General features: G+C 32.5%; 2 protein-coding genes and 2 pseudogenes across 2 annotated transcripts; 1 reads left to right on the top strand and 3 right to left on the bottom strand.

The window, feature by feature from the left end:
• Positions 1-178: 178 nt before the first annotated feature.
• Positions 179-699, bottom strand: LOC123227001. Its single transcript, XM_044651602.1, has one exon. It carries the CDS (start codon positions 624-626, stop codon positions 438-440), a length of 189 nt encoding a protein of 62 aa, XP_044507537.1. The 5' UTR covers positions 627-699; the 3' UTR covers positions 179-437.
• A 3,177-nt stretch (positions 700-3,876) lies between these two features.
• LOC123226999 (protein trichome birefringence-like 8) lies at positions 3,877-6,564 on the top strand. The gene is made up of 4 exons (XM_044651601.1): positions 3,877-4,322; positions 4,970-5,359; positions 5,441-5,599; positions 5,775-6,564. Exons 1-4 carry the CDS (start codon positions 3,922-3,924, stop codon positions 6,100-6,102), a joined length of 1,278 nt encoding a protein of 425 aa, XP_044507536.1. The 5' UTR covers positions 3,877-3,921; the 3' UTR covers positions 6,103-6,564.
• Positions 5,669-15,258, bottom strand: LOC123227000 (annotated as a pseudogene).
• The window catches only part of LOC123227855, a 3,181-nt pseudogene continuing 3,026 nt past the window's right edge, over positions 15,259-15,413 (bottom strand).

Raw genomic sequence — 15,413 nt, 5'->3', positions numbered from 1 at the left:
ATTTATTAGAACATAAAAAAGTAGAACTTGATCAACAGTTAAGATTCTCATAAATAAATTTTCTAAATATATAAATGCCACATTATTTTAAAGACTGCAGTGTTATATATATATAAATAAAAATAAAAATTAATACTAACAAAGAAACTACAATTGGATTCATATTAATAAGAGACAATTACAAGCCCAAAACTTTCAATATAAATTTCACCAATATAGAAAATTCAAGATATCGTTATAATTACACAAACCAAAAGTAATCAAACCTAATTTTCTGCTAAAATTTGGGTAAAAATCTTCGCTAATCAGAAATTTAAAATAACAAACAATTAGCTTATATTCTTTTACATAAACTTTCCAACATAAACAAATTCATTTTTCAGTCGCGAATTGACACAATTCAAAAGAGAAGAACCAGAAATTAGGGATTGGTGTTGCTAGTCATCTAGACGCTTTCTAAGGCGATCTTTGATGAAGTCTCTACGAGCTTTGGCACGAGCTTGTTGTGGAGCTATGTTGAGGAATGAGAGGTAAGCTCCGGCGCCAAAGAGTGAAGCACCAGTGATGAAGAGTACGGCAGTCGTCGCTAATTGCTTCGGCGTCGGCGGATACGACCACAATACCATTTTGGTTTTTGAGAGCAGCACCCAGCCACAATAGCGATTTGGCTGAATGATGTCTAAACATTCAATTATTAAATTTATACACAGTTTTAAAAAAAAATATTTTCTTAAGTATACAGGATTGGATTCGTACCCGGTTTGGTTTATATATAGTAAAACTCAAGTTCGAGCTTAAGCTTATGGAAGCTAAGTCTGAACTTGGCTTGAATTCGGTTTGACTTGTTTTGAGCTTGAGTTTTTAACTATTTTGTTATTAATTGACAAATTTGACAAATAGTTTGAGCTAGAGTGAGCTTGTATAGGGTTGACTCGTTTCGAACTCATTCGAACCAAGTTTAAACTAGAGTTTAAATGGGTTCGATTCGAATTCAACCCTAAATATAGAGCTCCAACTATATTACAACTTTTATATGGAAGTGACGAAGTATGCATAATTTAATTCAAATTATAAAATTGGTTAAAATTTTTAAAAATTATAATTTCATTTGGTTTAGTTTATATTAAAATTTTTTTAAATCAATTTTTTTAGTTTAGATAATTTTTAAACTAAACCAAATCTTATATATATTTGATACAATTATCGTATAAATAATTAATTGTATAATTTGATTTATTTATATTTATTTTATTTATTTATATTATATTCTAAAAAATTTTAATTTTATTAAATAATATATATTTAGAAATAAATAATTTTAATAATTTTAAATGGTACTCTAAACTATATAAAATTATATTTTTTTAAATTTCGTTTAAAAATTTTTAAAATTTTAATTTTAATTTAATTTTTAAAAAACTTAAATTATGTTAAATTAGATCGTACACACCCAAATTAGGCTCTTTCAAACCACCCCGTATGAGATGGAAATTTTAGCCTAAGGTGAAAACTCTATATATGGGGTATTTTCATATATAATTAAAATATTTTGTTGTATTTTGAGGATTTAAAATTAATTACAATAAAAAAAATACAATGAAAATAATAATGAAATGATTTAAAATATTAAGTTACAGGTAATAAAGAAATTATAAGATAATACAGGTTGGAAATTTGATTAAAATTACACTAGTGATTACATCCTATATTCGTCTATTTCAGAGAGGGGGCATTAGTACAGTTTGCGATTTTTAAATTAAACTTAAAAAAATAATTTTAAAAATTTTAAAATTTAACTAAAAAATATGATTCAGATTAATATTTGAATTTATTGAAATTACTCATTTATTAATATAATTATTTAATAAAATTAATAAAATTATATTTTTCTATAATATAATATAAACGTATAAAATAAATATAATATATATATATATAATATATAAAAAATATTAAAATAAATATTAAAAAATAAATTATACATCTAATTATTTATTAAAATTTTTTGTCAAATATAATTATATATATATTTTAAAAAATATAATTTATAATTTAGTTTGAGTTGAAAATCGTTTAAACTATAATCCAAATTGAAAACTATTTTTCAAAAATTTATCTACTCAAATCAAATTATTTTACAAATTAAACTAAATCGTAATTTTTAAGGGTTTTGGTCAGATTTTACTGTTTAAATAGATTATGCATACATTTATTTATTTGTGGAAAATTGAGGATAAAGAAATTCTCGTATTAATTAATTTAACAGTGAAAGAAATGCTGGAGAGTATTAATTTTTTGATCTCTTAATACCATTTTAATGGGTGTTATTATATGACAGAGGGGATTATTTATAGTTATGATAGGTAATTAATTACTTCTAAAAACCTTTAATTTATTAATTTTTAATTGAATCAATAAAATTATATGTATTTTTTTAAATACATAATTTAGTACATATTTAATATGTATTATCAAGTAATTAAATAATTTAAAATTAAGAATAAAGTAATATCAAATCATATAATGATACATCATATATGTGTATATTTGTATAAGCTTATTATTGGGTTTTAGGAAATATAATTTTAAAAACAGATTTATTTATTTTTTGTTTAAATGCAAAAGTTTAAACAAGTAAAGCATCATATGTGTTTTTCATGCTATATCATAAAATTCCCTCAAATAAACTAGAAGTCAACTCTTAATCTCATGAAATAAAGTAATTAAAGAAAATCTTAGATTAAACAAGATTTGATTATGTTAATCTTATGCAATTATAATCATAATCAATGGGTGTTGACTGTTTAAAAATAATATAAAAAAGTTGTACTTACAGACCACTGGAAAAGAAATAACAAAATAAATTAATTATGCATGAAACGACAAGTGAGCAGAAGCTTCATCTCTTTAATTGAAACAATGGTTAATATCAATATTGCCCCTAAAGTAGACTTAAAAATAAAGCCTCGGTAGTTATAGTGAAAATTAAAAAAAACCCTTTTTTGTTAGGATTTTGGCGTCAAAGTAAGGGCGACTATATATATATATATATTATACATAATTTAGATATACAAATGATAAATCATTATATAAACAAAAAAATATACGTATAATTTTATTGGTCAAAGTATTTGTTATTTAATTAACAATAAAACTATGTGTACCCACTTTAGGTACACAAATATATACATATTTATATGTGTCATCATGTGATTGAATGATTTTGAATTAAGAATAAAATAATAACCAATCATATGATGACACATATGAATGTGCATACATTTGTATACCCAAAGTGGGTACACATAGTATTGCTCTTTAATTAAACATTTTGTTATAAGGGTAAAAAAAACCGTGAAAGATAAAATTAATTTTTTTTTGTAACATGAAAACTTTACTTGATTTAAACCATCCTTTTGAGATTGAATTGACTATATCAAATAAATAAAATCTAGAGTTCAATGACTAATCCCATAATTATTGTATCAAATAAGTTAAAAATTTAATTTTAAAATATTGTCGAAATAAATTTAAACTCTCACTCCCCTACTTGGAATCTCATATTTTTATCACTCAAACTATCCCTTAAGGGTAATATAATTGATTTCATCCACCTAGAGCTTGTGGTCTAAAGTAAAGGCATATTAGAATCAGTGGTTCTATCGTAATGTTTTAAATTACAGGACCGCGAGGTAATACTCCCAAACTTGAGGGGTGCGAACAATTGTCTAATATGGAAGTTAAAAACATGCCATGCACGTAGTCTCTTAAAACGTTTAATTAATTAATCATGATTTAGATTTGCTGATTAATTTACCAAAAATTTAAAGTCAATCTCTATATTTAGAAGGCAAATCCTTAGCCATTAATCTTCTCCATCAACTCCTCTCTTTCATTCTCATTCATATTCATCCTTTTCTTATGGATCTTCCTCCCTCTAACTCGAATGAGTCCATATTTGAGAGGAACTTCCACTCTTTTTCCTTCATACTTAAGTCGAAATTTAAACATACTCTAGCCCTTTTTTTACTCTTAAGTTCGTCGGCTGTTATTTTAATTATATTAGGCTCTTTTGAAATCGAGCCGGAGACTGTTTTTCGTTTTAGTTTGTGGCCTCAAATTTTACCAAACAATAAAAAACCATTGGCAGGAGTTTGTGATTACTCATATGGGAGATGGGTTCGTGATGACTATTACCGTCTTCAATCGTACAACGAAAACTGCCCATTTCTGGATCCCGGTTTTAGATGCCGTCAGAATGGCCGGGAAGATGGAGAATACCTTAAATGGCGATGGCAACCACACGGCTGTGATCTTCCAAGGTATCTGATGCATGGTTATGGTATGCATGCACACCTCTATTTCAATCCTCATGTTTCAAGTTTTTGTCATGGGTTGGATAGAGATATAATAGAAAAATAATAGATATAAATGTACCATACCTAATGGTTTAAGGCTAGGGAGGGTGGGGATAAGTTTGAAAAAAGACAAACCGAAGATATATTTATCTCTGTTTTCATCTCATATAGAGATTTTAACCATCTTATTTATATCTTTATTAAAAAATCCCTCTTAGATTCAGAGAGGGATAGGTTGAAGACCCAATTTCGTAAATTGAATTATTATCTCTATTTGGTGTATTCATAGAGAGGTATGCCAGTTGATCAATATTGTCAACTCTGCCCTACAGTGGAGGGCAGGCTAATGAATTCATGAGTTGTCGGCTGGGTGCTGAGATATCTCTGTTACCGTGCTTATTTATGGCCAAATAAACAATTCTTTATATCATTACTCTGGTCTAGACACCAATTAGACAACTATTCCTTGTGATTTAAGTTTGTTGACTTGGGAGCCGCGTGCCAAAGTTTTAACCATAAAATAACCACATCTGCCTATAAACTTAACCAGCTTTACTTTCTCTCTTTTGTTAATCTCTTGTCATTGAACTAATTGTTCCTGCAAATCCCAGATTCAATGCAGGTGATCTTTTGGAACGGATCCGGAATGGTCGGATAGTGTTTGCCGGTGATTCAATTGGGAGAAACCAGTGGCAGTCCTTCGTGTGCATGCTTGCTCAAGCGGTTCCTAACAAGTCCACAATATATGAGGAAAATGGAAAACCCATAACTAAACACAAGGGCTTTCTCTCTATGCGTTTTTATGAATACAACATGACAGTTGAATATTACAGAGTACCTTTCCTCGTTGTCATCGGTCGCCCACCACAGAACTCGTCACAGGAAGTTCTAAGGACAATTAGAGTTGACGAGTTACATTGGTTTTCCAAAAAATGGATCGGAGCAGATATCCTAATATTCAACGATGGACATTGGTGGAATGAAGATAAAACTTCAAAGATGTATGAACTATAATTTCCCTCACATAAATTTTCTAGCTCTTAACTGTCTTACAGGAAATTAAAGGTATGTTGTGTCCTTAGGGGCATCTATTTTCAGGAAGGAGGGAAGATAAATATGACCATGGATGTGATGGAAGCATTTCGAAGGTCTCTGCAAACCCTAAAGTCTTGGTTAATAAAGAACCTAGATCAAGAAAGAAGTCACACTTTCTTTAGAAGCTACTCTCCAGTACATTACAGGCAAGCATTAAACTTCTGTACATTTTAGTTAGCATTACTGAACATAAAAGTAAATTGCTCTAAGTAGACTTTAGGATAAAAATATGTTTTTACCTCTTTTTGAGTATTCAATCTAAGAGGGTACATGAATGTCTGCAAGAACAGCCAGAATTAGCTTTACATATGACCTTTGCAGGAATGGAGCATGGAATAAAGGAGGTTTTTGTGATAGAGACAGAAAACCAGAAACAATCACCACAAGACTTGGAGTTGAGCCCCTCAACAACCGTTTCATTTCAAACGTAATCAAGCAGATGAAAAACAAAAACAGGAAGGTTCAGTTATTAAACATTACATATCTGACAGAGTTCAGGAGTGACGGACACCCCTCATCCCATCGTGAGCCAGGCACCCCTGCTGGTGCTCCCCAAGACTGCAGCCATTGGTGCCTACCTGGAGTGCCAGACACATGGAATGAGCTTCTCTATGCTTACCTATTATCCATGGAATTCAGAAGAAAGTGATTTTACCTGGGCAAAAATATTACCTCACTTTGAGATCTGGATTCAAATTTTTTAGGGATGTATTTTAACAAATTGTGCCAGTGCTACTCAGATTAGTTCACCCACATTTTCATCAGGGTCCACTTCACTGGTTTCCATTTCCTTAACTTTCTCAAGCTGCCTCAAGAGATCTAGCCTTTCTGGTCCATAGGTGGAAGGTATCTGTTATGAACAACACAATTGGCTTTGTGATTTGTGCTGATTTGAAGTCTGAAGATCTATTTCAACAAAAATAAATGCTACAGCGAAAAACACATACCAAAGCTGGCACATATCTCTGAATAGCAGCCAACATGGCTGCATGACCAACTGCAGTAACCTGTGGCACAAAACCTATCCTTCAGATTGTCATCATCACAATGATCAAAGGTGAAGCGACTGTATAAATAATATTTCCCTTAATCAAAGAGACTTAAATATCTATGCATAGATAGCACACCATTCTTTCCTACTATTTCACTGCTTTTTTGTTAGCAAGAAACTAATGTGCCCAGCAATTCAGCAACCTATAACAGGGCCTGTTACTGCAATGGACCTAAAATTAATGTACCAAAAGGCCAGGATGTGGTACACAGCGTTAAGATAAGCTACTCCAAATGTGTAAAATCATCAAGAACCTACAGACCCACTAGAATGAAACTTGTCTATATGTTCCTTTCAGGTGTTCAAAATTCTGTTGACACTTCAACTTCCAAAATTTTAAGATCAAAATTCTGTTAGACACTTCAACTTCCAAAATTTTAAGACCAAAATTCTGTTAGATACTTCAACTTCCTAAATTTAAGACTTAAGCACCTCATCTAAGAACCCCAGGAGGTACGTAATAGAACAGTGTTACCACCGATACTCAAATTAATGTATCAAAGACGGTTATTGATTCAATATGAACAGAAAAGTAAATAAACTCATGTAATCATGATACAGCAACTAAAGAGAATTTGAGGAAGATGAATGACTATAAGCAGAAGATCAATAATGAGAAAAGGAATTTAACTTACAGGCAGAAGCATTAAAAGACCAATAGGTACTACAGATGCTAAGTCAGTGAGAGTTCGCCGGAGAGCTTTCTTTTCTTTGTCTGTTAATTCATCTCCAACCAGTGCCCTCCTAAGCAACCCCATGGCAGCAGCAACATCAATAGCCAGAAGCTGAGTTCCTTGCCAGACATCCTGCTCATTAATTCACGACATAACACCTCTTAGAATAAGCAATAAAGGTAAAGAACCAGAAAACTCTAAATTCAGATATCAACTTAAAGAATAATTATCAGCAAACATCAGAGAAAGTGCCCTTTTAGGGGTTCTGCAAATTTATTTTAGCAAAGATATGAGTGGAAACCCTAATCAAGGGATTTGGTTGTTACTTTGTTTCTTATGTTGTAACAATAGCCGTTGCCGACGATGTCATTCCAGGGTCATTGGTTCAAATTCATATCACAATCAGCAGTGGTATAAATTCAGCCCTAGAAGTTGTGTTCATAATATAAAAAAAGAGGCAGTTTTTCTCTAATTCATCTCTTCAATTTATCTATTTCTGTCTCAACAATCTATTTATTTCTGTTTCAATATGGTATCAATGCTCTAGGAAACTGTTTTCCTTTTCTCAGTGTGCCGTCATTGCCATTGATTGTTTCTCACTGCTATGGCTGTCATGGCTGTAGCTGTAGCTGATCCCGGTTGCTCTGTGGTGGCCTTCATTGTCATGACACATCGTCACTGTCTGTCACTACCCAACTTGTCATCAGTGTCTGTTGCCACCTGACTTCCTGTCGCTGTCTGTCACCATTTGGCACGTCGTGGTGATTGCTGGACCCTTATGACACCTGATCATATGGTTCGCATTGTGGGGGATCATGAAGAGACACACTGTGCTTTTGTCAGAATTTCTAGAAGAAGAAAATCTAGACATGTCAATTTCTTTTGTGAAGAGGAAAACCCAACCAATGTGTATTTTTTCCAGGAGAAGACTCAACCACCAAGCCTAACCGATGTGTCATTTTTCAGAAGCACAGTTTCTGTGCTAAACGACTTGTCAGTTTTTCAAGACCAGTTTCAGCTGAAAAGTTTCTTCTTGTCGGTTATTTGTTGGCTTCTTTTCAGAGGGCAGGAAGGGAATTATAAATTCATATAAACTTCCAATGTCTAAGGCTATTGAATCACTTACTACTGCACATTTTTGGGAAGTGCAACTATGACAATCTAATGGAAACCTGCACCAAATTCAATTAGTGTACCGATTGAGGGGGAAGAATTATATGAAATGACCACAACTTGTTTACACTATCCTGAAAGACAGAGGCAAGCTAAGTCATCTTCTGAAAATTGGACCAAAAGGGGAGATCCGTTCTTTAATGCTTGGGATGAGGAAGCCTCAATGATTATGGTTTGGCTGCGGAATTCAATGACACCAGAGATCAATGATACATGTATGTTCTTATCCAGCACAAAAGCTATATAGGAGATTGTTAGGATTGAGACACCTGTCCTCAATCCATAGGCTAGTTTTATTATAAATAGAGTGTGTAGGTTTTAAAAGGGAGGGGAAGGAAAAATGTATTAGGCTTTGATAATTTGAATAGTCAATCTTGGTTGATTGTGGGAGGCCTCCAGTGCCTCAAATGGTAAGAAAATTAGAGGTCCCAAATTCTTCTTTATAATCAAAAGAAAATTAGAGGTCCCACTTAGCTAATTCAGGGAGGTCTCCGACACCTTGAATGACCGAAAATGGGAGGTCCCGGACTCTTTGAACTATCCAGAATTGGAAGTCCCAAACTCCTCGAATTGTTCGGTTTATCCTTGTAATCTTTTGATTAATGAGATAGTTTTATTCTATTGTATATTTTGTGTTTTTTATTCTATGTTTTTGTTGAATAAGAATTGGTTCCTACCAGAGACCGTTCAACATACATGTTTTTGAAAGCTCTTGAAACAATCCAAGTGAACAAAACAAAAATCAAGACTGGGGAGCAAAGCAGAGAAACAAGATAGCCACAAAATATGCTTATACGCTAAAACCCCTATGTTAAGAACTCAAAATAGTAAAAAAGTCTCCTAAAGATGTAGTAATCCTAAAAAAACTTATTGAAAAGGATCGCGTTTATGATTTTTTTGCAGGCCTCAATATTTGAATTCGACCAAATGAGTTCAAAATCTTGCCAAGGAATTCCCATCTTTATGAAATTTTCTCCATAGTTCATACAAAGGAGAGTAGAAAATGAATCATTCTCCAACCCCAATCATTACAAGTCTCAACTATGAATTCCAAAAACAATAGTCAAGAACAAGAATTGTCATTGACACTTTGACAATATGAAGACAAACTGTCTTGAAGCCACCAATAGGGACATCTTATGGTGCATCACTTCACCTATTGCAAAAATGTCAGACACACTCGTGACCTTCACGGATAATCTCTTACCAAAGCATGGGGGAACAAAGGCCTACAACTGAAAAAACAAAGGCAAATGCACTTAACTACAACTCAACATGTGGAAGCAAAATCTTCAGAGCAAAGAGGATTCACCCCCAAATGAGATTGAGAAGTTAAGAGCTCTTTTGGGATCACCGAACAACCATCAGGTTATGTTCATTGGCGCATTCAGGTCAGCTTCGTATTTCCATTAGATTAAATCTTGGATGGAATTTTTGCAAACTCATGGATTGTAAATTCAAGAGCAACTAATCACATGACTCACCTATCACAAAGATTCAACACATAACCTTGCCCAAGTAACAAGAACATTAAGGGATGTTCAAATTAGTCTCTCACTCACACTTAAAATATGCTCCATATCCCAAAATTGTCTATCAACCTTACCTTTATACAAAAACTTACTAAGATTCAAATTGCAAAGTGATTTTTTACCCCATTTATTATGTATTTTAGTACTAGAATTTGGAAAAGACAATTAGACATGCCAAAGATATTGACTGCTGGAAATTTGTTAGATATTCATACCGTGCTAGCTTCTTTTAGTTTGTCAATTGATCTTTCAATGATACTTTTTCTTCTGAACCTGGACCACTTGAGTGTCTCTAGCTGCATCACTGTGGTTAGCACCATCATTCAGAACCTTTATATCCTGCAAAAGATAAAATTATAATTAGCCAATTGGAATGTGTTGCCGACATTATAAAAATATCAAGTTAAAAGTACCAAAAAATCCTCTCCCCTTGCCACTGAGAGATTTTTTCAAATAAAGCATCAGTAAGCTAGAATAATATATACCTTTTGGTAATAGAAATCCCCAAGACAAAATCAAGAGGGCATTACCTAGGTGTCAAGACAACATTGAATTCACTAGAAAGCATCAACAATTTGGTATAGATATCTCAAAGTTTATGTCCCTACACATATAGGAATATTCAATCCCAATAGAAGAGACACAACAAGGATGCACATATTCCATTTTGGCCAAATTCTCTTTAAAGTTCACAAAAGGACTACAATTAAAGGAAATGCATATAAAAATAACATAATATTACAAATTGAAAGGAGAAATATGAATATAACACATTGTAAATTTACACAGGATAAGCTTCTTGCCTTTTTTCATATAGTATGGTATTCAAACTGACATCTCTAACAATAAAACTAAAACCAAAACAATGTATGAAAAAACTTGGTTCTCAAATTATTGGATATACCTCCTCATTTTGTGACTGATCAGCACTTCTTTGAACTCTTTTCTCAAGTTCAATAAGCTCATGTCTTAGAAGTTCAAAGCGGCGAATTTCATTGGACTCTGAGTTTGCAACGCCTACGTTTGAAGTTGTCAGCCCAATATATTTATTTCCCTGCACAGACCAATTTTAACAAAGCTCACCAACTATTAACAGGAATATTATATTTGAATTTCCACATTCTTAAACTAAATAAAGTTAAACAAAGTCTGGTCTAAAGCATCAATGTTATTATCCCATGAACTGAAGAAAAATTTATGTAGCCAATAAAACCTCATAAAAGCACGTCAAGGCAATACACAGATAATACTAAGCTTCATTAAATATGTTTTATTTGCTTAACTAATAAAACTAAATTTGGAATGAGCTTTTGTCAAATTCAACTGAGGTTATTAGTAACTCCACAATGGAAAATTTCGGCTCAATAACTACTAATCAGGAAAGAGGATCTAATAATATCTAAACTTTAAGGATCATAGGTTATATGGAAACAAATATGTATTCCATTTTCTGTTTATAAAGCAGAACTGAACAGTAGGCAAGTAACTTCCAAAGGCTGAAAGAAAAATGTTAAGATATACATCGATTTTGCTTCTGATAATTGAGTAAATAGTTAATACTGAGAATTCGATGGACCATTAAAATACATGAAAGCTACATCAATATTCTAAGGAAGTTTCATTTATTATTTGATTAAACATTGAAAACTCCAGAGAAAGGAATTTTTATGTTGTGGCTTTACATACTACCAATATTTTAACTAATCCAGTTGCAACAGACTTCTGAAAATAATTAAGGATATACAATATGATACTGAAATAATAATTGCAAAGACAACAACGCTAAATGACTTATTAAGGAGACAGAGCATACATATTCATCGACAACGGATAATTCAGGCTCAGGCTTCCTGGTGGGAAGGCACATAAAGAAGCTCAACAATCCACGAGATTTACTGAAAAGAAAAAAGTAGAAGAACTAGCAGTTCAGTGTGATATAATCAAACAATGCCCTCGACAGGAAGGTTTAAGCATGTTGGCAACCACAGAAACTTCATACCTCTTGGCCCAATCTTGCATTATGTTAGTGCTTCTCTTTTTGCCCTTCAAGTATATTTTCTGTTCACTACTGGAAGACTGGGAATCACTGTCATCATCTCCCTGGAAGATCAGTGTATCAATGGCAATAAGAAATATATTCAAATTTCAAAAAAGATACTGAATATACATAAATGAGCCCCATGGATGGAACATCAGTGTAACACTTTTTTTAACTAAGTATAAAATATTGAATATAAGGAAAATTTATTCCTCCCCCCCCCCCCCCCCCCCCCCCCAAAAAAAAAAAAAAAACCAGCAAAGAGCTTCCTATTTCACTGACTTCTTCGGAACAGGGGAGTACTAGAGTGCTGAATTACTACTTGATGTTAAAATGATTAATCAGCAAGGATTTATTAGGATCACACTTTGAAGAAGTGTAGCAAAAGTAATATGAGCAACCAGACTATTAATAGGAACAGAAGTTTCCAAAGAGCATTGAACTTAGATGGTTCCTGGTCTACAGGTATGTGATTAACATACTTATTCATTGAAAACATATTACTGATAGTAATAAACATAAAAGACAAATCATGGGTATTATTTTGAAGTACAACCAATATTTATTTTTAAGAAAAAAAGAATGTCTCAACTGAAAAATAAAGCAAATAAAGAATGTTTTTTGGTGCATGATTGTAAATAAAAGAAAGTGTTTAATGCCTGCTTAAGAGAAGCTACTTTTGCTCTGAAAGAAGCCTCTAGGAACTCAGTCTCCTTCTTAAGTTTTCTTATTTTCTCAAGATCAGAACAGGCAGCTTTCAGTTGCTCTTTTCCAGAACTAGAACTTGCCAAATGCAGTTCTTGAAGCAATTTTTCAAGTCTTATCAGAGCTTCTTCAACACTCTCCAATGCCTAACATTGAATGTAAATGACACTGCATAATCAGAATAAAGGCGGCATAGCAGGACTAGCATATAGGAAGCTAAACCCACATATACAGGTTAAACACCAATATTGAAAGGCCACCCATACAGAGCATATTGCAGTAGGCAAATTTTGAGACATGTTAAATCTTGAAACAGATGAAGTCAGCCTTTATAGTCATGCTTCCAAATATAGGTAAAATGATACAACTGAGAGGAGTTAAATTACCGGTACTTAATTTTAATATCAAATTCATTAATCATGCAGTGTACTTTCTGATCAGAACCTTACAGTTTCTGAGTAATTACAGAAGATTTTGTTTACTGATGGAAATTAATCAATACCAAGTCACAAAACCCAGTGAACACCATAGTTTATTTATTTTTAAGCATTTAAAAAATAGCATCATATGGTCTCAAATATCAGCCCACTGAAAAATGCTAAATGAGCATTTTTCAACATGAGTATAAATGCTAAAGCAATGATGCTTAGCTTGTGAAGGATTCTATTGCTTACATGTATATCCCTAAGTCCAACACAGAAGCCAACAATTAACTTCTACCCATTTAGAACAGGTAGTGTCTTTCCAGTTGTTTTTTCGTAATCATACTCTTATCCAAGTAAAAAGACAGTTACATTATTATCTACTACTAGAAGTGCTTATGAATTACTATTATTCCTAACATGAAATCTTCAAAATCTCAAAAGATTAATTTATTGAAGCGATTTAAAAACCTAAAAGCAAACCAAGTTCAAACCACAATTTCAACTACTTAGCAAAGTTGGCCTTTCAATGTGATGGAAAAATCTTCCACAAATAGTTCACCAGCCAAAGAAACACAATATCTCACTAAATTACTATGCTAACTTCACAACTTGTTAAATTTGTTTAAAGAATAATATTTGAAAGATTAGGTTATAATGCATAGTTGATGACTAATTGATCAGCTTGAATGCTAGTATTTTGAAATCCCTTGGCAAAAATCTAGCAGGAGAGGCATAACAAAGTAATTGACATAATACTATTAGATATGCTAGATTTGTAAATGAAATATATTTAATGGAAAAGATCAACCTTATCAAAAGAATCTGAATCTTTCTCAGCTGGTGAATGATTCCAGATTCAGTGCTCTCTGTCATCTCACTTCTGCAAGACATTTTCTGTGTAAGGATTATCTGAAAACACTAACAATTTAAAAATTATAATGTTCCTATAATTGTGACAAATATTTAACACGAGAAAAATGGGGTTACAAAATTTTCTATACTACAGAGTTCAAATAAATCAACAATAACAATATAAAATCTTGAATTAAAAAAAGAAGAAGAAGAAGAAGAAAAACAAATCACTGCAATACGAAAATGGTTCATGAAACTCCGATAGCAGTTTATCAACTAAAAAATACTGCCTCTGAGAATCTTATTCCAACTTTAATAGAATCTTCCTAGGACTCTCCTCAAACTCTCAGAATATTGCTTTTTTCATACTGGTTGAATTCAAACCTCCTCAAACAGTAAAGCATTCTGACAGCTCTTCAAGAATCTTGCAAGTTGTAAATATTGATGTGTAACCAATATTTCATTGACCAGTTTATACATTCAGACAATATTATTACTGATTCCATATCATATCCCTGTAAGAATTGTGAATCTATGTGCATATGAGAGAAAGAGGAAAAGAGAGAATTATATAAAAAAAAAAAATCAGCTCACTTTGACATGCCAAATTCTTTCATGCAGTCTGTCAACTTGTTATGCCTAGACATTAAAGATGGAAGATTGTTAAAATTACTTTATTTATATTAGATCCTGCATCATTCTATAAATAGAGAACAATAAGCTATATTACCCCCTGGACAAGAATTTTGCTGCCTTAACATTTGAAGGGTTCTCCAGCCAATTACTGTATTTAATAAAGCTCTGAATCCAATGAGAGCACACATCTAATACTTGGGGATAGCTTCAGCATTAGGGGGACCTTCTCGTTTGCTTTTGTGGCCATGGGACTGTCTTGGGGTGCCAATGTTACCATTATAGAAAGGAAGCCAATCCAGCACTTCACAAACTACCTGTCAATTGAAAGGCATGATGGGTTACAAAAATTCAACATGAAGCACGTTTATGTGTTGGGAATAACCATACATGCTGACCTCCACATACAATTGATAAGAACTTATTGTTGAGAGTTGAGGATAGTATAACACACTGCCTCCAATAAGGTACCTACATCAAGGAACCAGAAACTGAGTACAAACACAGAAACCATAAAACGCAAAATAGACCTGAAAGAAAAGAAACTTGTGATATACCAAAAGTTACCTAATGAAGCCTTCAAGGGGATCGTCTATGACATCAAATCCATTTACAGATAGAAAGGACTGTGTACTTCTGCCTAAGGCAATAAAGAATCCAAATATTGCCAAATCTCTCTCCAAAACCTGCAGTAAATCATTGTATACTTTGGATAACAGGTTTTAAATGTTGATAGTGCATCCATGCAGAACAGTACAGGAATTTAGCATAGTCACCATCATCTGTCATGTTAAGCATTTCATTTAAAAGTGATTTTTTATTTTAATTTTTCCCAGTGATGTAAAATGATTTCAATAACATACTTATGTAGGAGAAA

Source organism: Mangifera indica, chromosome 10 (assembly GCF_011075055.1).
Source record: "Mangifera indica cultivar Alphonso chromosome 10, CATAS_Mindica_2.1, whole genome shotgun sequence".
Classification (NCBI taxonomy): domain Eukaryota; kingdom Viridiplantae; phylum Streptophyta; class Magnoliopsida; order Sapindales; family Anacardiaceae; genus Mangifera; species Mangifera indica.
The sequence above is the reverse complement of the archived record's forward strand: the minus strand, read 5'-3'. Positions and strand labels throughout refer to the sequence as shown.